Source organism: Brachionichthys hirsutus, chromosome 16 (genome assembly GCF_040956055.1).
Source record: "Brachionichthys hirsutus isolate HB-005 chromosome 16, CSIRO-AGI_Bhir_v1, whole genome shotgun sequence".
In the NCBI taxonomy this organism is placed as follows: domain Eukaryota; kingdom Metazoa; phylum Chordata; class Actinopteri; order Lophiiformes; family Brachionichthyidae; genus Brachionichthys; species Brachionichthys hirsutus.
In genome coordinates this window covers 12,832,306-12,856,496 of record NC_090912.1, presented here as the reverse complement: position 1 = coordinate 12,856,496, position 24,191 = coordinate 12,832,306, and the positions used below count along the sequence as shown (strand labels likewise).

Here is a 24,191-nt window from a genome sequence, read left to right as displayed (position 1 = left end):
CATATACGTCAGTAATGCATGTAATCTCTAGTGAATGCACGGTCCAGTTACTGAATGTGTTTCTGAGTGATCGTTTTATAGTTTTTATTCGAATATTTTACAAGTTAATGTCATAATCTCAGAGGAAGGGAAGGGGCACAATACAGCTCTGTGGGAGGAGTGCAGTTTTTGAAAGAAAAACAAATGTTTTACCTGCTCATTTACCTTTACCATCTCCTGGCTTAATTGACCACCATCAAGCACATGTTTTTGAAAACTGTCATTATTTTTAACACGTTTCAGATGGGAACTTATTTCATGTTCTGAACGAGCAGTTTGTGTCAGTTTTGTTACCTGCATATAGATATTGATCATAAACCAAATCTAAAACCCCGCATGTTGACAGTAATTCCATATCTCAAATGAAAACTCTTTGGAATATTGTGATACACAGTAATGTACAACCTTTTTTTTTTGATGACCTTTGATGGTTCATATGTTAAAGTGTTGCAGCAAACTTACACGTAAAACAAGAGATCACTCTTTTTAAATAAGCAATCTACCGATGTAATATGCTGGCCTGGTTGCTTACAGCTTTTTCTTTTTGATAAGACAATCTCCAGGACAGTGCATGTGAAGTTCAACAAGTTCGGATCGATAGTATCCTGAGAAACCTTCACAGGATCCCGACAAACTCAGTCAGGTTCGCGAGGAAATTTCTCGGGATGTATTTTTTTTCCTCCAAATGTCCCATAAGGGCCTCCGTAGGTCCCAATAAAACGTCACTCGGTGGTCTCGAACATCACCGCTAGAGGGAGCTATATGACATAAACCGGAAACAGTGCGTCTTTTCATTCCACGAAGAAGAAAGAGGGAAACAGTTGTGACTACTTCCGGGGTTGTCGGAAGTTCACAGAAAGGTTGATTGAAGAGGCGACAAGATGCTGTTCCGAGTGAGTATCCGGCTCAACGCGCGTTCGACACGCGTCTTATCGTGAATATGTTTTATATAAGCGCGGCGGCTCGCGTGTTAGCCGTTAGCTTGTAGCATTCGGCCGTGGCACTACCTCCTGACCTGACATGGTTTCTGCGATGGACACGTTCATTGTGTCCAAAAAGACGTCAAATCCGGAATAAATGTTCGCACTCTGGTTCTGTTATTACAGACCGGTAGTTTACGTCACTGGTCACAAGCAACCTGAATAGATTAGCTTTTTAGCTAATCTATGGCGTGTTTTACTCGTGTGGGACTATAAAAATTTAATCACATTGTTTAACATCCACGATAACATTTACAACATTTGAGGTTATTTTCCTCAACCAGCCTCCCGCCCTGTCTCATGCAATGAGGAGCTGGTTTTGCTGCTTTTACTCAGCTACAGGGAGAACAAAAATAGTTCAGCATCAAACACATGTTAGCCGGATATAAGCGTAGAGTACTGTACGAAAGCATCTGAGTATTCTCAGTCAGGAGCCTCTCAAACATCTCAGAGTTTTTTAGTAGTATTTAACTTAATTCAGCAGAGAGATCTGCACCAAAATACTTTATACAGTGTTACCGTTCTGTTCACCTCTTGAGAGGAGAGACTTGAAGGTGGGGGCTCGCCCGTAAAGTTCTGTCCCACCATAGGCCTCAGAGCGGCTCGTCCAGTGATCAGAAGGTCGGTGGTTCAAATCCCAGCTCTGACTGTCTGCGTGTCAAAGTGTCCTTGGGCAGGACACTGAACCCAAATGTCTCCCGGTGGGTCTGGAAGCAGCTTGCATGGCAGCAGTCTCCCACTGGAGGGTGATGGGTGTGAATGGGTGAATGTGAGGGTGAATGTAAAGCGCTTTATAAGAGCAGAACATCGTTGTTGGAGCGTTCTTGTCTTTAAATTGTGCATTCAGGCTGTTTCTGCTAAGTGTTTAAAGTCTACAGTGTTAACTTGTTTATTTATAATTTTATCCGTTATTATGAAAACTTCACGAGATGTGTGTGTGCGTTCTGCTCGTCCACGCTCTACGGCATTTCCCTGCATAAAGTTTATTTTTGATGGTAATGTTCCGGCGAAAATGGGCCAAAATGTTTTAGTGTGTGTTTGAACGAGACGCTTTATGGAGCCGGGGACGGACGGAGGCAGACATCGGCGCAGCGACGCTGCCGCAGTGCCACCGTCAAGGTGAAGCTCCATTCACCGCTCGGTCTCCGGTCCTACCCTCTCCTGTGGTAACGAGCTTTGGGTAGCGACCCAAAGGACGAGGTTGCCGGTACAAGCGGCTGGAATGAGCTTCCTCCGTAGGCGCTCCGTCGTCTGGCTGCTCTCGGGGGGCTCGGGGGCTCGGGGGCTCGGGCGTCTTATTTAGGTGACGGTGTCTCTCGTCTGGCCTGAGAACGGAAGAGCTGGAAGAAGCGGCGGGGAGAGGGAAGTATGGGCTTCGCTGCTGTGGCTGCTGCCCCCCCCCCCCCCCCCCCCCCCCCCCCCGACCCGAACCTGGATAAGCGGTTTGAAGATGGATAGAATGATGGATGATTCAAAGCATTTTTATTCTGTCCTGACTTTATTGGACGGAATAAATCATCGCGCCGTGTGTGCGTGGGTTTATTGCCAGCTCGGCAGGTTGAGCTGAAACCACACGCTCTACTCGTTCATGTCTGTGACATATCTGTCTCGGTTTGAGTACACGAGGGAGAGGCGTAGAATAAAGCCTCATGATTAGGCTTTATTCACACCCTGAGATTCTGTGTAGAGAAACACCTGAAAAAGAAGAGCGTGCTGTCCTGCAGCATCTGTTTGAGACAGAAATGAGGGACGCTGTCCTGCAGCATCTGTTTGAGACAGAAATGAGGGACGCTGTCCTGCAGCATCTGTTTGAGACAGAAATGAGGGACGCTGTCCTGCAGCATCTGTTTGAGACAGAAATGAGGGACGCTGTCCTGCAGCATCTGTTTGAGACAGGAATGAGGGACGCTGTCCTGCAGCATCTGTTTGAGACAGAAATGAGGGACGCTGTCCTGCAGCATCTGTTTGAGACAGAAATGAGGGACGCTGTCCTGCAGCATCTGTTTGAGACAGAAATGAGGGACGCTGTCCTGCAGCATCTGTTTGAGACAGAAATGAGGGACGCTGTCCTGCAGCATCTGTCTGAGACAGAAATGAGGGACGCTGTCCTGCAGCATCTGTTTGAGACAGAAATGAGGGACGCTGTCCTGCAGCATCTGTTTGAGACAGAAATGAGGGACGCTGTCCTGCAGCATCTGTTTGAGACAGAAATGAGGGACGCTGTTCTGCAGCATCTGTTTGAGACAGAAATGAGGGACGCTGTCCTGCAGCATCTGTCTGAGACAGAAATGAGGGACGCTGTCCTGCAGCATCTGTTTGAGACAGAAATGAGGGACGCTGTCCTGCAGCATCTGTCTGAGACAGAAATGAGGGACGCTGTCCTGCAGCATCTGTTTGAGACAGAAATGAGGGACGCTGTCCTGCAGCATCTGTTTGAGACAGAAATGAGGGACGCTGTCCTGCAGCATCTGTCTGAGACAGAAATGAGGGACGCTGTCCTGCAGCATCTGTTTGAGACAGACATGAGGGACGCTGTCCTGCAGCATCTGTTTGAGACAGAAATGAGGGACGCTGTCCTGCAGCATCTGTTTGAGACAGAAATGAGGGACGCTGTCCTGCAGCATCTGTTTGAGACAGAAATGATGGACGCTGTCCTGCAGCATCTGTTTGAGACAGAAATGAGGGACGCTGTCCTGCAGCATCTGTTAGACAGAAATGAGGGACGCTGTCCTGCAGCATCTGTTAGACAGAAATGAGGGACGCTGTCCTGCAGCATCTGTTTGAGACAGAAATGAGGGACGCTGTCCTGCAGCATCTGTTTGAGACAGAAATGAGGGACGCTGTCCTGCAGCATCTGTTTGAGACAGAAATGAGGGACGCTGTCCTGCAGCATCTGTCTGAGACAGAAATGAGGGACGCTGTCCTGCAGCATCTGTTTCGGACAGAAATGAGGGACGCTGTCCTGCAGCATCTGTTTGAGACAGAAATGAGGGACGCTGTCCTGCAGCATCTGTCTGTTATTTTGACCAAGTGTCTGAGAACTGCGTTAACTTGTTTAAGATTTTGAAATTGTTACAATACAATGGTTTTATCTCAGTCTAATTTATTTGAAATATCATCCATATTGGTTGCTTGTATTTATTTGCACAAATTGTATTGTATTAGCATTTTTTTAAAATAAAAGCATTTTAAGTAATTTTGTCTGCATTTTTTGTACCGAAAATTAACCGAACCGAGCACCTCAAGGAACCGAACCGAATTTACATTTCAGTCTACTGTTACGCCCCCACTATGCAGTGACCTTAACATTTAGGAAATTATAGATTGTTTTCTGCTTTTGATTTCCAGTGTGTTTATGTATTGTATATGTATGTATTAGGGGTACAACGATAAACAAAATTCACAGTTTGGTTCGGTAGTAATCGGTACGTAAAGTTTTTGTCACGGTTCGCTACTTTTTTGATTCAAAAGAGAAATTACCTTGCCTTTTTTAATCTTATAGTTTATTGAAATTAACAAAACAAAATTCAACTCAAAAGTACAGTTTTTAAATGAAATTAAATGTATCTGGTGCATCTGTACCTCAAATGTTCTGCTGTGCATATTTAGCACTATATAATAATAATAATTATTATAAAAAAATAAATGCATCCGATGGAGAAATCACCCTTCTTCTGTGGGGTGCTTTTTGCAGCAGAGTAGAAATTACAAATAAACTGCTCCTAAGAAAACCCCGTTACCATACGTTACATCTTCTGGGGTATATTCTCAGAAGCATATTAAACAAAAACAGGTCCCAATCATAAATCTCTCTCTGATGGAGCTGCATCTCACCCATCTTCTGGAGTGCTACTAGTACACTTAGCTTTTAACAGAGCTCAGGTGACGACGATGGCGCAGTGGTTGAGAGGTTGGCGGTTCGATCCCCGGCACATGTGTACACTGTCGTTGTGTCCTTAGGCAAGACACTTCACCCACATTGCCCGGGCGCATGCGACCAGGCGACCAGCAGCAGAGTGTAACTGCTGTAAGCCAAATCTACCTTCGGGTACAAATAGTCACCTCACCTTACCTTACTCAGGTGTTATCCACAACAGAAAAGGGTTGCATGCTGGCAGCAATAAAACTAGCATCGCCCGGTTTGAATTATGTGCTAATGGATGTCTAAACGACCCGGGTAAAGTTTGTCGCATCTGTGCACACCGGGGTGATGTCGGCGTAAATGTACTGTCTTGTTTGTGCCATTTCCACCGACGTAGTTTATTGTTATACTTGCCACATACCGTTGTATTTTTCTCCACGACGTGCTTTCCATCAAGGTCATACTTGACATGAAAACATCATTTTTGTTTTGCTCAGATTTATTGACAATTAATTTTTGTTAAACAATATTTTTATATTACTTAGTTCCGAAGTATTGGTCCTGGGCTTCCCTCGCCCGGACATGGGTCACCGGGGCACCCTCCTGGAGCCAGGCCTGGGGGTGGGGCACGATGGCGAGCGCATGGTGGCCGGGTCTTCACCCATGGAGCCCGGTCGGGCATAGCCCAAAGAAGCTACGTGGGACCTTCTTCCCGTGGGCTCACCACCCATAGGAGGGACCAGCGGGGTCGGGTGCAATGTGAGCTGGGCGGCAGCCAAAGGCGGGGACCTTAGCGGTCCAATCCTCGGCTCCAGAAACTAGCTCTAGGGACGTGGAACGTCACCTCTCTGGCGGGGAAGGAGCCTGAGCTGGTGATGCGAGGTTGAGAAGTTCCGGCTGGATATAGTTGGCCTCACCTCGACACACAGCAAGGGCTCCGGAACCACCCTTCTTGAGAAGGGTTGGACTCTCTTCCACTCTGGAGTTGCCACTGGTGAGAGGCGCCGGGCAGGGGTGGCAATACTTATTGCCCCCCGGCTTAGTGCCTGTATGTTGGCGTTTACTCCAATAAACGAGAGGGTAGCCTCCCTCCGCCTTCGGGTGGGGGGACGGAATCCGAGTGGTGTTTTGTTATTGGACTTCTGTGCTCGTCACAGATTGTCCATAACTAACAACATGTTCAAGCATAAGGGTGTCCATATGTGCACTTGGCACCAGGACACCCTAGGCCGCAGTTCGATGATCGACTTTGTAGTCGTCTCACCGGACTTGCGGCCGCATGTCTTGGACACTCGGGTGAAGAGAGGGGTGGAGCTGTCAATTGCTAACCACCTGGTGGTGAGTCAACTCTGATGGTGGGGGAGGATGCCGGACAGACCTGGCAGGCCCAAACGTATTGTGAGGGTCTGTTGGGAACGTCTGGCAGAATCTCCTGTGAGAAGGAGTTTTGACTCCCACCTCCGGGAGAGCTTCAACCAGACCCAGAATCAGAAGTACTTTATTGTCAGTGAGTGTTCACTGACTAGGAACGTCAGCAGCAGCAGGAGTGGATACACAGATGTGTACTAGCAGCAGTAAACTAGCGTAATCACGCAGTGCAAATGGAACAGTGCAAGTTGTATTCAGGACTCCGGGACAGAATTATTAAGTGTTCATTAGTCTTTCGGCTGAGGGAAATAAGCTGTTCTTGTGGCGGGAGGTTCTGGTCTGGATGGGCCGTAGCCTCCTGCCTGAGGGGAGTGTGAATGAATGAATGAATATATTTATTAGATAGTATGTTAGAGTACAAGTACAGTCACACAGTAGCATGTATTACAGTACAAATAAAGTCAAACATCCTGTCTAAGAGGATCATTTCAAAAAAGCCCTTGCGGTCTTGTTTCCGTTGAAAGTCCTTCGTACTTGAATCATCCACAATTAACAATACAAATAAAACTAATATTAAATTACTCAATTGATGCAAAGTAACATTAGAAAAATAAAATGATTTTACACCGCCGATGCAAACAAACAATTAATCTAAAATAAATTACACCACTGATGCAAAATGACAATGAATGACAATAGATTACATAAATTACTAAGGCAATTAATATGTGCAACGTAGGTGGACAAAAAAAAGGAGGGGGGGTTTGACCCGGAGAGAGTCGTGATGACTATCTCCGTTTCTGTCCCCCTAAAAGGTGTATTTTTAGGGCCGTTTTGAAGGAGGCCAAAGAGGTGCCTGTTTTGAGGGCAGGAGTCAAACAGTTCCACCCTTGGGTGGCCGTATTGTAAAAAGATGATTTACCCATGTTAGTCCTATAGGAGGGTGTAATCAGGTTGTTGTTTGAGCTCCCTCTAGTGTTGTGGCTGTGGGTGTCGCTAAATCTGTGGAGGTGTTCCGTCAGGTATGCAGGGATTGAGGGTACTGAGGGCAGAGCTGCATTGACTATTTTAAATGCCAATCCCATTTTGGGTTGTTTAACCCTGTCTTCTACCCTGAGCCATTTTAGGCTAGCAAAAAGGTGGGTCATGGGCCCCAGATTGAGGAGTAGCCGAATCAGTTTGTTTTGGGAGGTTTGGAGCCTGGTTTTCAGGGACATTTTGATGTTCGAATACCAGGAGGTGCTAGCATAGTCAAAGAGGGGCTGAACGAGGGCTCCAGCAAGCGTCCGGAGAGCACTTTTGTTGACAAAAGCAGACATTCTGCCCAAAAATCTTGTTCTTTGATTGACTTTTTTGATCACCTTAGTTGCCATACTATCGCCAGACAGGTATTTGTCAAGAACACAGCCCAAATAGGTAATCTCTTCTTTGCTGGAGATTACTGTATTATCAACTGTGACCTTGAAATCATTAACATTTATCTCACGTATAGAGTGTTTAGACCCAAAAAGAATCGATTCGGTTTTACCAAGATGTAGTGACAGTTTTTTTTATCCGTAAGCCAAGTACGGATTCTGGTGACCTCAGAGCTGAGAGCTTCCTCAACCTGCACTTTGTCCTCTCCCGAAATCAGGAGTGCTGAGTCGTCAGCAAACAGGAACAATTTGCAGTTACAGGCAGCATTCATGTCGTTAATGTATGGGAGGAACAGTAATGGTCCTAGAATGCTGCCTTGAGGAACCCCACAGCTCACCGGGAGGGACGAGGACAAGGTTCCGTTTATGTCCACCATTTGTTCTCGTCCCTCAAGGTACGATTTCATCCAGTTTGTTGATGTGCTATCAAAACCATTCACCCCTAGTTTATTCAATAAGATTGAATGGTTAACGGTGTCAAAGGCCTTCTGGAGGTCCAGCATGACCATGCCGCAGTATTTGCCCGAGTCTATTTCACGCTTGACGTAGTCGGTCAGATATATGAGGCACGTGTCAGTGGAGTGGGATGTTCTGAAGCCTGATTGGAATTCAAAGAGCAGGTTATGCTCGGCGAGGTAGCGGTTGATTTGCTCCTGGATTATTCTCTCCATAACCTTTGAGACGGAGCAAAGGATGGAAACAGGGCAGTAGTTGCCAGGTTCTAATTTGTTTCCTTTTTTATACAGAGGGATAACCCGCGCCGTCTTGAATTCCTGTGGGACGTGGCACTGATTGATGGATAAATTTATCAGATGGGTTACCACGGCGATAGAGACGGAGACTGAGGAACCGGGTGGGTATGTTGTCAAGGCCTGTGGCCTTGTTGGGTCGAGGGCAATTAGTTGTTTTAGCACATCAACGGTATTTACAGGTGTGAAGGAGAAAGTGTCCTTTTTAACACCTAGCTTCTCATAGTGAGTTTGGATGTGGTCAGAACCGTACAGACCTGAATGCGGGGTGAGTTTGCTGACCAACAGGGGGCAATAGTGGTGAAAAAGCTGTTAAAACAATTAGCTAGCACCAACCTGTCGGTCTGGAGCGAACCACTTGAGTTAATGCAGATATTACTGGTTTTTGTTTGGGGTCTGTTGCTGCAGCCTAATTGTTTTAGGGCCTCCCACAGTTTTTGTGGGTTGCTTTTGTTTGCCTCAATGTTCTCATTTAAGAAATTCTTTTTGGCATTTTTTATCATTTTGTTAACTTCATTGCGTAGTTTTCTGCTTTTTTCAATTAGTTCCTCGTTGTTGGTTTTTCTGTACTCAGAGTAACATTTGTTTCTGAGCTTGATGCCATTCAATATTTCCCCCTTCATCCAAGGTTCTGTACGGGCTCTGACCCGAACAGCTGTTATGGGTGCTATCTTATCAATTACAGACAGAAATGCAAATTTAAAGGAAGACCAGGTCCCTTTGACAGAGGCAGAGTTTAAAGCATCAGACCAATCAGTTTCCTCCAGCGCTGTTGTTAGAGCTAATGGTGAATAATGCTTCATGGTTCTGCAGTTTATTGTGGTATGACAATGGGCTGCAGGTCTACGAATTTTTCGAGTGCAGAAGATCATGTTGTGATCACTTAGATTGCACTCGACACCACTGTTTTTGATTCTAGATTTGTCCGATGTCAGGATTAGGTCTATGATGGTTCTAGAGGTGGTGCTTACCCTTGTAAATTGCTGAATCAGCTGGGTAAAGTTATGCAGATTACAGAAGCTGCTGAAGGATTTGAAAGTCGGGGTGTCTTTCCGAAGGACATTGGTGTTACAATCTCCTATCAGAATGACCTCCGAGCTTCCCAAGCCGATCACATGCTTCTCCAATAAATCATAGAATGAATTTTGGTCTGGGGGTCTGTATACTGCACCAATGACCAGAGGTTTAGCTCTGGGATAAATGATCTTTACCCAGACAGACTCTGTGTCTGTTCCTAGTTCTGGTAGAGCGGTGAAGTTGAGGTCCTTCCTGACAACAGTGTAACCCTTAATCTCAATCTCAGTGTCTTTACAAGAAGCATCCAGTTTGGTTTCAGAAAAGGAGAGAATTCCAACCTTGCCGTTGCCAAACATCGATGTTAACTCGGACATCTTGGATTTGCATGTCAAGCTGTTCATGTTGAGATGAATAATGTGAAGACCTCTCCCCGAGAAAATGTTATTCATGTCTTCCGTGGAGTAGAAGCCTTTGTCATTCACTGTCTCTGGGGGGAGGAGGGGGTATCGATGGGGGGGTATTGTCCGCCGGTGAATGGGGTAGGGTGGGGCCGTTGGGCAGGAGGGGGGCGCTGGGGTGGCGGTATCGGTCGTAAACAAAGGGAATGGCCAACTGATACCTGGGGGGGAGTGCAGCTGGGGGGGGGGGTGCAGCTGGTGTTCTCAGGCGTTGCTTCGTGGCGAAAAACTCCGGGGGAATAATCCGCATTTCCGAGGTCTCTGCTCGATGTGACCCTGTCTGTGTTCCCAGGGCGGTGGGGGAAGCCCCTTCCATCGCCGTGACGTATCTGCGTCGGCTGCATCCCTCGGCGCGAAGAGCCGGAAGTGAAAACAGGGAGAACGCTTGCGCAGCTCCTTCTCCGTCTTGCTGCTGGGGGGGTACGGTGGCGGGCGATGTGGCGTTTGGCTGGGTTGTCCTCGGGAGGTTTGTCGTGAAGTCCTCGGGGCGCGTCCTCCACGTGTCGCTGCTCCAGATGTTGTGAGCGGCGACGGAGGCTGTGTCGAACGGCGTCTCCGTGAACGTAGAATTCGCGTCTCCGGGTCCCGGGTTTGGGTGTATATTTCCCGACAGAAGTAGGCTCATACAGATGATTTTCCTTACTGTCCTGCCGTCCAGATGATGCGCGTTTCTCCTCCTGGATTGAAACTGCTTCGGATCGTCCAGAGTTTTAAAATGCGCTGAAGAAGCGGCGCTCGGAAACGATCCATTTCTTTCCAATATCCTCGGTAAAAGTACTTCCTGGGACTCGATGAAAATTAATCCCTGTAAGGTTACCGCATAGATCAACACAAAATAGTTCAGTATAACACTCCTCAGCCTCCCCGGCTGTCTATTCAGGGGTACTGGAGAGGAGGGTCCGCCGGATAGTCGAACCTCGGATTCAGGAGGAGCAATGTGGTTTCCGTCCTGGCCGTGGAACTGTGGACCAGCTCTACACCCTCGGCAGAGTCCTTGAGGGTGCATGGGAGTTTGCCCAACCAGTCCACATGTGTTTTGTGGATTTGGAGAAGGCATTCAACCGTGTCCCTCGGGGAGTCCTGTGGGGTGTGCTCCGGGAGTATGGGGTGTCGGACCCCCTCATACGGGGTGTCCGCTCCCTATATGACCGGTGCCAGAGCTTGGTCCGCATTGCCGGCAATAAGTCGGACCGATTTCCAGTACGGGTTGGACTCCGTCAGGGCTGTCCTCTGTCACCGATTCTGTTCGTAACTTTTCAGGACAGAATTTCTAGGTGCAGCCAGGGCGTTGAGGGGGTTCGGTTTGGTGACCTCAGGATTGGATCGCTGCTTTTTGCAGACGATGTGATCCTGTTGGCTTCATCAGGCCGTGCCCTCCAGCTCTCACTGGATCGGTTCGCAGCCGCATGTGAAGCGGCCGGGAGGAAAATCAGCACCTCTAAATCCAAGGCCATGGTTTCTCAGCCGGAAAAGGGTGGAGTGCACCCTCCAGGTTGGGGAGGAGATCCTGCCCAGGAGTTCACGTACATCGGGGTCTTGTTCACGAGTGAGGAAAGGATGGAGCGGGAGATCGACAGACGGGTCAGTGCAGCGTCTGCAGTGACGCGGACCCTGCACAGATCCGTCATGGCGAAGAGAGAGCTGAGTCGAAAGGCGAAGCTCTCGATTTACCGGTCGATCTTCGTTCCTACCCTCACCTACGGTCACGAGCTTTGGGTAGTGACCGAAAGAACAAGATCACGGCTACAAGCGGCTGAAATGAGCTTCCTCCGTAGGGTGGCGGGGCTCTCCCTTAGAGCTCAGTCATCCGGGAGGAGCTCGGAGTAGAGCCGCTGCTCCTCCGCGTTGAGAGGGGCCAGATGAGGTGGCTTGGGTGCCTATTTAGGATGCCTCCTGGACGCCTCCCTGGTGAGGTGTTCAGGGCATGTCCCACCGGGAGGAGACCATGGGGAAGACCCAGGACACGCTGGAGAGACTATGTCTCTTGGCTGGCCTGGGAACGCCTCGGGGTCCCCCTGGAAGAGCTGGAGGAAGTGGCCGGGGAGAGGGAAGTCTGGGCTTCCCTGCTTAGGCTGCTGCCCCCGCAACCCGGCCCCGGATAAGCGGATGAAGATGGATGGATGGATTGGGTAGATAATTCCGAAGTGATAACATTCAAAAGTTGCTGCATATTCTTACCGGTACGAAGAACATTTGTGTCATCAGCAAACAGAATACATTTAACCAGGCTAGATACGTTGCATATGTCATTAATGTAAAGAATAAATAGTTTCGGTCCCACACGTAATTGTCAGTCTTTCTGAAGAACAGTCACCGACCTTAACATATTGCTCTCTATTTCCTAATTAACTTTTCACCCCGTTCAAAGCCACACCCCTGATCCCATATAACTCCAATTTCTTAATCAATATATCATGGTTAATTGTATCAAAATCCTCAATCAATGAATATTCCTGCTGCATATTGCTTTTTATCTATTGAATCTGTTATCATTTCTACGAGTTCAGTTAAAGCAAGTGATGTTGAATGTTCTGATCTAAATCCATATTGACTATATATTTTCCTATGAATTTGTCTAATCTGTAATAAACAAGTTTTTATAGAATTTTTGAAAATTGAGGAAGATGAAAGACTGGCCTGTATAATTAGTGAAATAGTGACAATCCCCAGTTGTGTATATCGGTATAACTTTTGGTATCTTTATATGTTGTGGAAATTGCCCAGTTTGAAATGAAATATTAAAGATGTGAGTACCGTATTTTCACGGCCTTATGAGGCAACTGCTGAGCAGTCTCATTAACGGCTGATTTTTCGGTATTTTAAACATACAAAGGGCGCGGGGCTCAAACGGCGCCGGCATGATAGGTGCGCAAAATAAAGCAGGAGCAAAACTGAGTTTGGTACTCGCGTCTTTAATCGTCATCAACCAAACAAGCATACTAGTGCGCGTTTTAAAAAATAGAGCCGGAGCAAAACAGAGTCATTAATCAAACCCATCAAAGTCCTCATCCTCTGTTTCTGTAGTGAACAGCTGCGCTAGATCTCCGTCAAGCATGCCGGGCTCCCTTTCTTCATTGTCAGTCACTTTCCGTGCCGTGCAGCGCCTCAGAAATGATGCCGGCGTTTGCGAAGGCTCGAACAACAATGCTAGCAGACAGTTAGCCCTAGCATCTACACTCCATTCACAAACTGTGGCGCTGCGCTGCCTTCCACTCAGTGGAACTGTGTTCTCCTTCTGTCGTCCAGCGCTCCCACGCAGCCCGCAGTTTAACGTTGCGCGGTTGGAGCTCTTTGGTTAGTCCACTGGGGATGACGATGATAAGATAGTTTGCTAGTTAGCCCGTTAGCGCGTTAGCTTGCTTCACTCCGGTTTAGACCGTGTCGGTGAGATCGGCGCGCACGGAGTCGCAGATCGCAGGAGCCGAGTTGCTGCAGGTCTTCTTCTTGCTTCCTCCTCTTCCTCCATTGATTCATTAATGCTGGATTCTCTCGCCGCTGCTCTGTTCCCGTGTTCTGCTGCGGGACCGACAGCCTCGAGTTGGAACTCCGCTTCCAGCACGCCATAATACTATGGTGAAGCGCATCGGCACGTATCACTCTGCGAGGCGCCTGACTATAACTCTATGCTGAAGGACAGCATCGGTACGCATCGCTCCGCGACGAAACATAGGGCGTGCGGACCATAGGACGTTCGGCACATTTTGAAGATAATTTAAGACTTTTACGTGCGTCTAATGGTTGTGAAAATACGGTAAGTGGTTCAGAGATCCCCATGATGACCTTTTTTAGCATCTTCATGTTCATATCATAATCATCAGTTGATGTTTTAGTTTTACATTTATTAACAGTATTTATTATTTCATTTTCCTGTATTGCATTAAGAAACATTGAAGAAGAACTCCTTTCTATGACTTCCTCGAAGGTTCCAGTCAATATTGTATTGGGTATTTTTTCTGCCAATTTTGGGCCAACGCTTACAAAGAACTGATTAAACTTGTAAACCACTTCCTTCATATTATCAATCTTTAAATCATTATAAATAAAGAAATTTGGGAATTTATGCTGTGTAGAGCCATTTGTTGTTATTCTGTTCAGAATATTCCAAGTTCCTTTAATATTGCCTTTATTATTTTCTAATATTCCTTTTTACATATCCTCATAATACTCGTCAATTTATTTTTATATTATATTTATTTTCAGTTTCTATTCTTCTATACTTTAGGTATTCTCTATATAATGTACTGTATTCTTCTTTTTACAAGCATTTTGAAGACCCTTTGTAATCCATTGGTTATAATTATAATTTTGTTTTATTCTGTTTTGTTTAATTGGACAATATATTATATAAGGCACTAAAAATATTTAAGAATAAATCATATGCTTTATCACTCATTTTCTTTATATACAACTTCCCAATCCTGCGCTAGTAGATCATTCCTCAGTTTATCCAAAGACTCTTCTGTCTTAACCCTTCTATATTGTGGGTTGTCGTCATTCTGGATATTTCTATAGCTATTGTTGTAAATTGTGGAGACTGGCAGGTGGTCACTGATATCACAGACTAGTAATCCACTCAATGTATTATTGTCAATATGATTTGTAAAAATATTATCAATGAGCGAGGCACTATGAGAGGTAATACGGCTGGCTCTGGTGATTTTAGGATAAAGACTTAAACTGTATAATGTGTTGATAAATTCAGTTGTTATTTTATGTTCATTTTGGTTCAGTAAGTCAATGTTAAAGTCAACACAAGTAAACGTGACTCTTTGACTTATGGAAAAATGATCTTCCATCCAGTCCCTGAATAGGTCTATGTTTGAACCTGGTGTTCTGTACATGCAACTCATTCATTCATTTTCCAACGGCTTTGTCCGTTACCGGGTTGCGGGCCAAGCTGGAGCCCATCTCAGCAGTCAATGGGAGAGAGGCACCTAAGCTGCATGTTTCTGGTGGTGGGAGGAACCCGGAGAACCCGGAGAGAACCCACGTAGACACGGAGAGAACATGCAAACTCCTCACAGAAATGCCACAAGTCAGATTTTAACCCGCAAAATCTTTGCTGTGAGGCAACAACGCTTACCACTGCGCCTATATGCAACGCACAATGACGTTTTTCTTTCTCTCTAATAATATTTCTATCGTAATACATTCAAGAACATTATCCACTACCACCGACCGCTTTTCATCCACCTTGAAAAGCATTTTCCTGTCCACAAACAACGCAACGCCACCACCCTTCTTATTTTCTCTATTCACATACACCAGTTCATAACCATCCAGCTCAAAGGTCACTATTCATCCAAGTTTCTGAGATGGCAATGATGATAAAAGGCTGTGTGAACTGGCTTGGGAAATATTTTGTATGGTCAAAGTTAGCATACAGACTTCTGCTGTTAAAGTGAATTATTGATATTTTGTCTCTAGGAATGATGGTGTCGTTGAATTGTTCTTCCGTGTAATAGTGGCATTTGTTATTTATGTTAATGAGAAGGTTGTTTTCTGGATCAATGTCATTGTCCTGTGGATGATGGTCAGTGTAATGAAAAGGGTTTATTTCCAGATCCTCATGTTCACTAATCCATCGTTGAATGTTCTTAATTTCAGGATGCATGAATGTTGTGTGTTCTGTCATTGGACTTGTGCGTGTAGTGACCCAGACTGGCTGACTGGCTGGCTGGCTGGCTGGCTGGCTGGCTGGCTGCTTGCTGCTTGCTGTCTACTTTGAAGCACTGTTGCGAGGGCGAATGATTGGTTTGTCATGCCGTAGATAAGCAATATCTCCTCTTTCTCTCGCGGCTCTCAGGTCTGGCATCGGTTCTTTCCTCTTCCTCCTCACAGCATCTGTGTAGTCTTCATAAATGTAGATCTTGGTTCCCTTCGGGTTCTTGGTATGTTGAAACATTTCTGTAACTTGTGTGAGCGATACCTGATCATCATTTTCGGTGGCATTTTACTTCAGAATAAATTACTCACACTTCCTGAAATGTTAGGAATTTCCCAATTTGTTACTGTTGCCGCTGGTCCAGTGGCTGATGGCTGAGGTAAAGCCGCAACATGACAAACAACCACACCATCGAGTTCCAAAAGTAGATCCAAGTCGATTAAAATCCAAAACCTATATTTTTGCCTCGGATCACATTTTTACAGTCTGTTTCAGGGATGGCGGCGCATACACACGTTGCGGCCCGAGGCTTCCGGCTTTTTGTGGTTGTTTTTGTATCCTTGTTTATATTCTTTACACGATTTTGTTATTTATTTATTTGAAAAGGATCCCCATTGACACCGTGGCATCAGCTAGTCTTCCTGGGGTCCGGGATTACACGCATCATAACTCAAATCATGAAAGCACTATATGTACATGTATACATATACACACTAGATATCCACACTACATATCCATACAGAACATCATATCAGTATACCTGAACAGACTTTACAATCATGTATTCGTCAAAACCATCTCTCAGAGCATCCAGAAAACAGGACAAACATTTAATTGATCATTACAGGAGCATTGATCAGCTGTAAGTAATGCTTTCTTAAATTGTATTTGAATGAGGTTTTGTTGCTGGAGAGACGGATGTGCAGAGGGCAGCTATTCCAGTGAGTGATAGCACGATAGATAACTGTCTTTCTTAGGGCATTTGATTTTGGGTGGGGTAACGTGAGTTGGCCTTCACCTGCTGTTCTAGTTAAATGACTGTGGACGTCACTGCATTTGATGACTTGACTCTGCAAGAACTCAGGTTTACCAGAATAAATGCTGTTGCTGAAGAATGTAACTGTGTTTATCGCCAGTCCGTCCTCAAATGGTAACCATGGTAATTTACGATGCACGCTGTCTATGCTCGTTCTCGGAGGGCAATGTAGCACTAGCCTTGCTGCTCTGTTTTGGGCTGTTTGTAATTTCTTAAGAATACTTTTTGATGCAGATGACCAGACAGGTGAGCAATAGTCCAGGTGGCTTAAAATTAAACATTTAACAACTTGTCCTAGAACGTGTGCTGGAACAAAAGAAAGATATTTTCTTGCCATAGATATAGCAGATCCCATTCTCCTAACAATTGAGTCAATGTGCTCCACCCATGACAAATGACTACCTACTTTCAGTCCGAGTAATTTGACCTTGCCCACCTGCTTTATAGGTTTACCCTCTAAATGAAGATTCAAAATTAGCATTGGTAACTGTTTATATCTCGATCCAATGATAATGGACTTACTCTTTGAAATATTAAGCACCAACTTATTTTGTTTTATCCAATCATGAAGTAATTCTAACTCTGAAGATAACACCTGGTTGAGTTCTAGGCACTCGTTTGCTGCATAATAAATTGTTGAATCGTCAGCATACATGTGCATACTTGCCTTATGCAAAACAGATGGCAAGTCATTAGTAAAGATGGAATAAAGAGAGGTCCAAGGCAGCTGCCTTGTGGTACGCCACAATTCAACCCTTTCCTGGTTGACATACTACTATTATAATAAACCGTTTGGGTTCTACATGAGAGGTAGCTCTTCATAAATGTGATGGCACTAGATCTAAATCCATAGCATTGCAATTTATCGATTAAGAGCTCGTGATCAATGACATCAAATGCTGCGCTTAGATCTAGTAACTCGAGTTGTCGATCTCCTTTAGCCAGTCATCCGTCATTTGTGTCAGAGCAGAACGGGCAGAATAGTGGTGTCTGTAAGCGTGTCTGGTGTCTGGTGTTCAAGCCGTTATTTTCTAAATCATCATGTATTTGTGAATGAACTATTCTCTCCATCAGTTTGCTGAGTACCGGGAGAATAGTGATGGGTCTGCTGTTTTGCCCAGTAAATGCTAATCTTACATCTTTAGGCAGGGGAATCATTTTACCATCTTTCCAAATTCTAGGATATATACCTTCCTTTAGACATTTATTTAGTATATGACATGTAGGACTAGCAATGAAGTCAGCTGAGAGACAAAGCACCTTCCTGTCCAACAAGTCAGTGCCAACAGAGCCATGTTCTGGCAGGGCCTTCAATGGTTTCCTAACTTCACTCACTTCCACGCTCTTAAACTGAAATGAGCAACTTTTATTCAGCATTATATTATTAAGTATGAGTCTATGATTATTGGAATTTGTGCTGCTCATACCTGTCCGCAAGGCAACAACGTTATTCACAAAGTAATCAGTTGGCTATATCAGCTGGTTTGGTTAAAAACCTGCCTTCTGTCTCCACAAAGGAAGGGCTCCCAGTTTTATTTCTTCCCATTATTTCATTTAATGTTCTCCAGAGTTCTTTTCCATCTTGTTTTGCCGCATTTATTTTGTTTTTATAATATTCCCTCTTTAATCTTTTATTCAATTTTGTCACTTGGTTTCTCAATTGACAATATTGGAACCTGTCTTCCACAGAACCTGATTTTGCTGATATGGATTTGGCGTCGTCTCTTAGTCTCATAAGATCTTTTAGAGACTCGTTCAACCATGGAGCTGGTCTGGATTTGACAACATACTTTTTCATAAGAGCGTGGTTGTCGACAACCCCCATAAAAATGTCCATAAAAGTATTCAAAGCAGCCTCAGGGTCCTGTATTGCACATATGGTCCAATTTATGTTTGTCCTCCAAAACATTTTCTGGAACAAATTTCTTGAACATTCTTTTATGAATGATTTTGACTCCACTTTTAGGGATCTTGGTTTTCCTGGTGATAGCTACAATACTGTGGTCACTGAAACCTACAGGTAGAGAGACTGGATGAGTACAGCGTTCAGGAGCGTTAGTGTAGATATGATCAATACAGGTAGCCGAAGTATTTCCAGCACTGTTAGTAAATATCCTGGTTGGTTGAGAGATCATCTGCGATAGATTACAAGCATTAGCTAATGATACCATCTTATTCTTCATTGGGCACTGACTTGCAAGCCAGTCAATATTCAGGTCCCCTAATATGAAAATATCACCCTTCACATCTGCAGCTCTGTCAATTAAATCACATAAATCGTCCAGATATTGATTATCAGTACCAGGAGGCCTGTAGCAACAACCAGTGGCGGGCGGTCAGGGCCTGCGAGGCCTTCTCTGCTTGCCTAACATAACCAGAAATCAAGAATACATGATGTTTGTGATAAAATCAATTTAATTTTATGTATATATATATATATATATTCTTCCCATTCATGTCATATTATATTCCAGTGATGTATTTTTAGGTGAGAGTTTTTATCCAATCAGAATTCAGCTAGCTTGTGTTGCCAGGCGGATTTCATTGTACCAGTGGCAAATACTATCCGTCCAAGACCTTCAGAATCAGCGCTGCTTGCCGTCTGTGTTGTGTGAGTGAACGGGCTCGTAGAGTTGAGTTGATAGACAGTTGCGATAGCCAATCAGATCACGAGTTGGTGAAAGTAAGGCCTTCCTGCCTGTGATTGGATACTCCGTGTGAGAGGGCAGCGCTATGCATATTGCGTCATCAACTAATACACACCGGTACGGCGCGACCGACCGAAAATAAAACCACAACTATTCCTGCGTTTTTAACCCACAACGGCCGAAGGAGGGGAAAGTGTGGATTTGGTTGTGGATATTCTTGAAAGGCCATTTTCAAGACGGACCTTTACAGAGAAGCTAGCTCTTGTGAGCCGACGTCGTCCAACTCCGGAGCTAGCTAACCTGTCCCGGGTGGGGAAAGGATTTGTACGCCACTTGCAGGCCTCAAACTTTTGGCTTACAGCTTCCGAGGGTCGCTGCAAATTGTTCTGCTGGGAATGCCTTTTGTTTGCAAGGGATCGATTTAATGTTTGGAGCAACACTGGATTTAGGAACTTTAAGAGAGGAGAATGCATTTTGTTTTCAAATAACTGTTTTGGGGGACAGCTGTTTTGGTGAGTACCAACATTTTATTTATTTAACATGATAACGAAATAAAGTCACAGATATACTGTAAATGCAATGTGTGTAAATAATGTGGCGCGCCGGTGCAGCTGTGTGATTGTAGTGGAAGTACAACACGTTGTGTTGCAGTCTTTCTTATATTAAACTGCAAGTTTGCAATTTAAAGCTTCATGGTGGACTTTAAAACGCTTTGGACAAATAATGTTAAATTCCCTTTTATTTATAACTTTGATAGTACCACGTATAGTGATAAGTTTTAATTGCTGATGCAGTTTATTGATTTTTAAATGCTCCGGAAAACATATCCCGTGTTGTACACGATTGAGGTGATGCAACACCCAGTAGTGCGTAAGTGTGTGTTTGTACATTATTTCTGAAGCCGTGGTGTCATAAATAATGGTATTATGAGGGGTATTTATTCAAGTCGGACTTCACTGAAGGCCTAGGGGTAAAATGCACCGCCCGCCACCGGCAACAACCTATCAGTATCTGTTTTAAGTGTGGAAAATGCACCCTAATCCATAAAGATTCTAAGTTGGTAAACATAAATTCAGAAGCAGTGTTGCAGGAAAGTGGGTTTTTGACATATATTGCCACTCCTCCTCCATGTCTATTCCTGTCCCTCCTGAAGATTTTATAGCCCTCAATAGAAACCTCTACATTGTGAATGGAGGCGTCCAGATGAGTCTCAGACACAGCTAGGATGTGGATGGTGTTCCTCTGGACCAGATGGTTCAGTTCATGTACCTTATTCCTGATACTGCAAACATTTAAATGAGCCAACAAAAGGCCCTTAGCAGGAGATGTTAGCATGCTGCAATTTGTGACCCACAATATGCTCTTATCTGTATCAAGTTATGGACTGTAGTGACATTCAGCTGTCGTATAAAAGGTGTAGAAAAAAATAACTACACGGACAATGACTCATTCTTTATCTCCAAGGACTTGCCGGACTTAAATGAAATAGTCCTACCTCCGTGATAATCCAGCAGCAGATCCATTATTCCCCAAATCTGTCCAGTGCATGGATGTCTCTTATGAGAAGAACTTTAGACTCCTCTGGCGTTCCTCTGTCCAATTTAATAAATACTTTGCAGTTTGCGAAGTGCCAAGTCATTTGGATCATGTTTTGCTTCTTCAGTGCTCGTCTTGCGATATCCGCGTTTTTTCTGGTGAGGTTTTCATCAATGTACACGTTAGACCCTTTAGTTTGCGTCCCTGTCTGAGGAGCGCATACTTATTCTTCCTGTTTGTAAAGCGGATCATTATCGCCGGTGGCACAGTTTTGTTTTTACTGGGCATCCAAGTGGCAGACTTCGATGTCTTTACTGTCAACATCGATATTTCTACTGCCCAAGAAGCCCACGACTTGTTGTTCCAGTGATTCTCTTTCGGCCGCGGGTTCATCGCCCCTGCGCCCATCAGCTGATTCCTCGGAGGCCGCCGCTAACATAACCCTGTTATGTAGTAGGTGGACATTCAAGATCCAAGACTCTTTATTGTCATTATGCTAACATAGCATAATGACAATAAAGAGTCTTGGATCTTGAATGTCCACCTACTACTCAATCTGGGGCCCATGACCCACCTTCTTCCTGGACATTTTGCTAGCCTAAAATGGCTCAGGGTAGAAGACAGGGTGAAACAACTCAAAATGGGATTGGCATTTAAAATAGTCAATGCAGCTCTGCCCTCAGTCCCCTCAATCCCTGCATACCTGAATAAACACCTCCACAGATTTAGTGACACTCACAGCCACAACACTAGAGGGAGCTCAAACAACAACCTGATTACCCCCTCCTACAGGACTAACATGGGTAAATCATCTTTTTATAATACTGCCCCCCAAGGGTGGAACTGTTTGACTCCTGCCCTCAAAACATGCACCTCTTTGGCCTCCTTCAAAACGGCCCTAAAAATACACCTTTCAGGGGGACAGAAACGGAGATAGTCATCACGACTCTCTCCGGATCAACCCCCCCCCCCCCCCCCCCCCCCTCTCTTTTTTGTCCACCTACGTTGTACATACTATGTGTCTTTTTAATTTAGTGTAATTTATTGTTATTTTGCATCTGGAGTAATTTATTTTTATTTTATTGTTATTTTGCATCAATTGAGTAATTTAATATTAGTTTTATTGGTATTGTTAAATGTCTGATTTATGTATGAAGGACTTTCAACGGAAACAAGACCGCCAGGGCTTTTTTGAAATGCTCCTCTTATACAGGACGTTTGACTGTACTTGTACTGTAATACATGCTACTGTTTGACTGTACTTGTACTCTAACATTCTATCTAATAAATATATTCATCATCATCATTCACCCGGGGCTGTGCGTAATTTTACTTTCTTGGAAAGATGGGGTGGGGCGGGGTCCGTTTGGGTACGCTGATCAAGAAACATGTCCACTGATCTTTAGCCCGGTTCCCTGGTAGTTCTATCCTCAACATTTTTCTATGGATATAGTCAAACCATCCAAGTCTGGTCTCTCTGACCTTGTCTCCAAAACTTCTAATGGTAAATAGACTGCACTAACTTTGGACTTCTAACCTTCACTGTCCCTCTTATTGTCTCATTTCGAATCCTGTCCAACCTGGTCACTCCCAAGGAGAACCTCAGTAACGAATTTGAAAGACTTAATAATCATACTAACACTACACACACTAACAACATTATAGTGTGTGTTAAAATGTGAAGACAGTTTTTAATTTATAGTTTGAAAACATTTGATGCTTGTTAGGTGACGATGTCATTTTGAGGCTGCAGCAGTTGGTAAAAGCTAACTTTTGTGCTGAATGGGGGGGGGGGGGGGGCTTTAACTTTATGGCATTTAAATGTTTAAAATATTCTTATTTATGTTATAGTATTTTTATGTTATTTGTATTGTTGAGACATATGGTTTGTTAGTAAATCTTACATAGAGGTTGAATAATTTTGCATTTAACTGTTGTGTCCTTGTAAATGTTAATGTAATTTTGTAAAACATAATCACAATTATGTATTTCTCTTCCATGGAATATCAAAATGTAGAGTTCACGGTTTGTGTTGTGCTCGTGTCTGTCAGAGGGTGTTGCACATCGGAGGCTTGACGCTGAAACACTGCAGGTCCTTCCAGCACCGTTCAGCATGGATGAGTCCTCTTGTACCCATAGTGGTGGAGCAAACGGTGAGTGAGATGACGTTTAACTGCGTGTCTGCAGAGCCTCCTCACTTAGATGTTGGCATGTAACAAACTAGAGAGAAAAAAACCCTAAAAATGGAAACTTTCAACTGAAAAAATTGGAATTTGGGAGGGGATGACCAAAATGTGCTGGAATTCTCAGTCTACAGACTGTAGACGGGTTTATAGCTGTGATGGAACACTCACAGTAGCTTCTTCCATTTTAGGAATTATGGCAGCTGGTATAACAGCTTCATGACGACTTTTAGAACACAACAAAACGGCAATAACATTGTGTTATTTTCCTGGACAACACAACATGAACATGCTTCAATTACATCTCTAGACCGAAAGCCTATTCAAGCTTTGGATTAGTGAGAATAACAGTTTAACTGTGTACGTGTACATGAATAACTGTATATAGTAAAATGTCCCTTGTGTATGACAGAAAAAAGGATCTTGCATTGATGTGTAACATTTCCAGTAAGTAACAAACGCTGAATTGATAGTCATGTACGAGTTTGTACTGACTGTACACAGTCCCACTTTTTAGATTGTCACAGCGTCCGATTGTTGGATTGATCTGAAATCTCAATTTCTTTTACCCCAGGGGAGAGGAGACAGATCATATGACATCTATTCTCGCCTCTTAAGAGAGAGGATAATCTGTGTCATGGGTCCAGTAAGTGTCTCCTGGAGGTTGAAAGAGTCTCTTTATCGTTACATCTCCGATGTTTTCTCACATTGTTCATCCTGCCCTGCTCAGATTGATGACTCTGTAGCCAGTCTGGTTATTGCCCAGCTGCTCTTCCTGCAATCGGAGAGCAACAACAAGCCCATCCACATGTACATCAACAGCCCTGGTAAGACATGTCTGATGCCGTGCATGCAGAAAGTGTAGATTGCAAATAAAATAGAAATGTACAGTTAGACTGTTTTCTGCTATTAAGCCACTTCTTTCAAAAATCCCAATTCCCTAAAAGCTTGAACTTTATATAAAGTGTTGGAAGATTTTACAATAATTTAATAATAATTTTGAATCAAAATACTATTGATGGTATTAGCATTTAATGTTCAAACTAATAAACTTTGTAGCTTTTATAAATGCACTCGTTCCTAAATTTATGCCAGCAAGACGTTTCTAAAAACGTGGACAGCTTTACGTTTACCGTTGTGTTACGTCACCTTTTCTCTCAACACTCCCAGTTTTGCTTCATATATGGTTTAATCTGATCAAAGGTCACAGGCTTCTGATGTCGTTTTTGGCTCTT

The 24,191-nt window shown here is 44.3% G+C and overlaps 1 protein-coding gene across 1 annotated transcript in view; it reads left to right on the top strand.

Annotated features, from left to right (window-relative positions):
- Positions 1-849: 849 nt before the first annotated feature.
- Positions 850-24,191, top strand: part of clpp (caseinolytic mitochondrial matrix peptidase proteolytic subunit) — a 38,988-nt gene continuing 15,646 nt past the window's right edge. The window contains exons 1-4 of the mRNA XM_068750219.1: positions 850-932; positions 22,825-22,926; positions 23,531-23,602; positions 23,687-23,783. Of these exons, the coding sequence (XP_068606320.1) occupies positions 921-932; positions 22,825-22,926; positions 23,531-23,602; positions 23,687-23,783 (283 nt within the window). The 5' untranslated portion in view covers positions 850-920. The remainder of the gene's footprint in view (positions 933-22,824; positions 22,927-23,530; positions 23,603-23,686; positions 23,784-24,191) is intronic.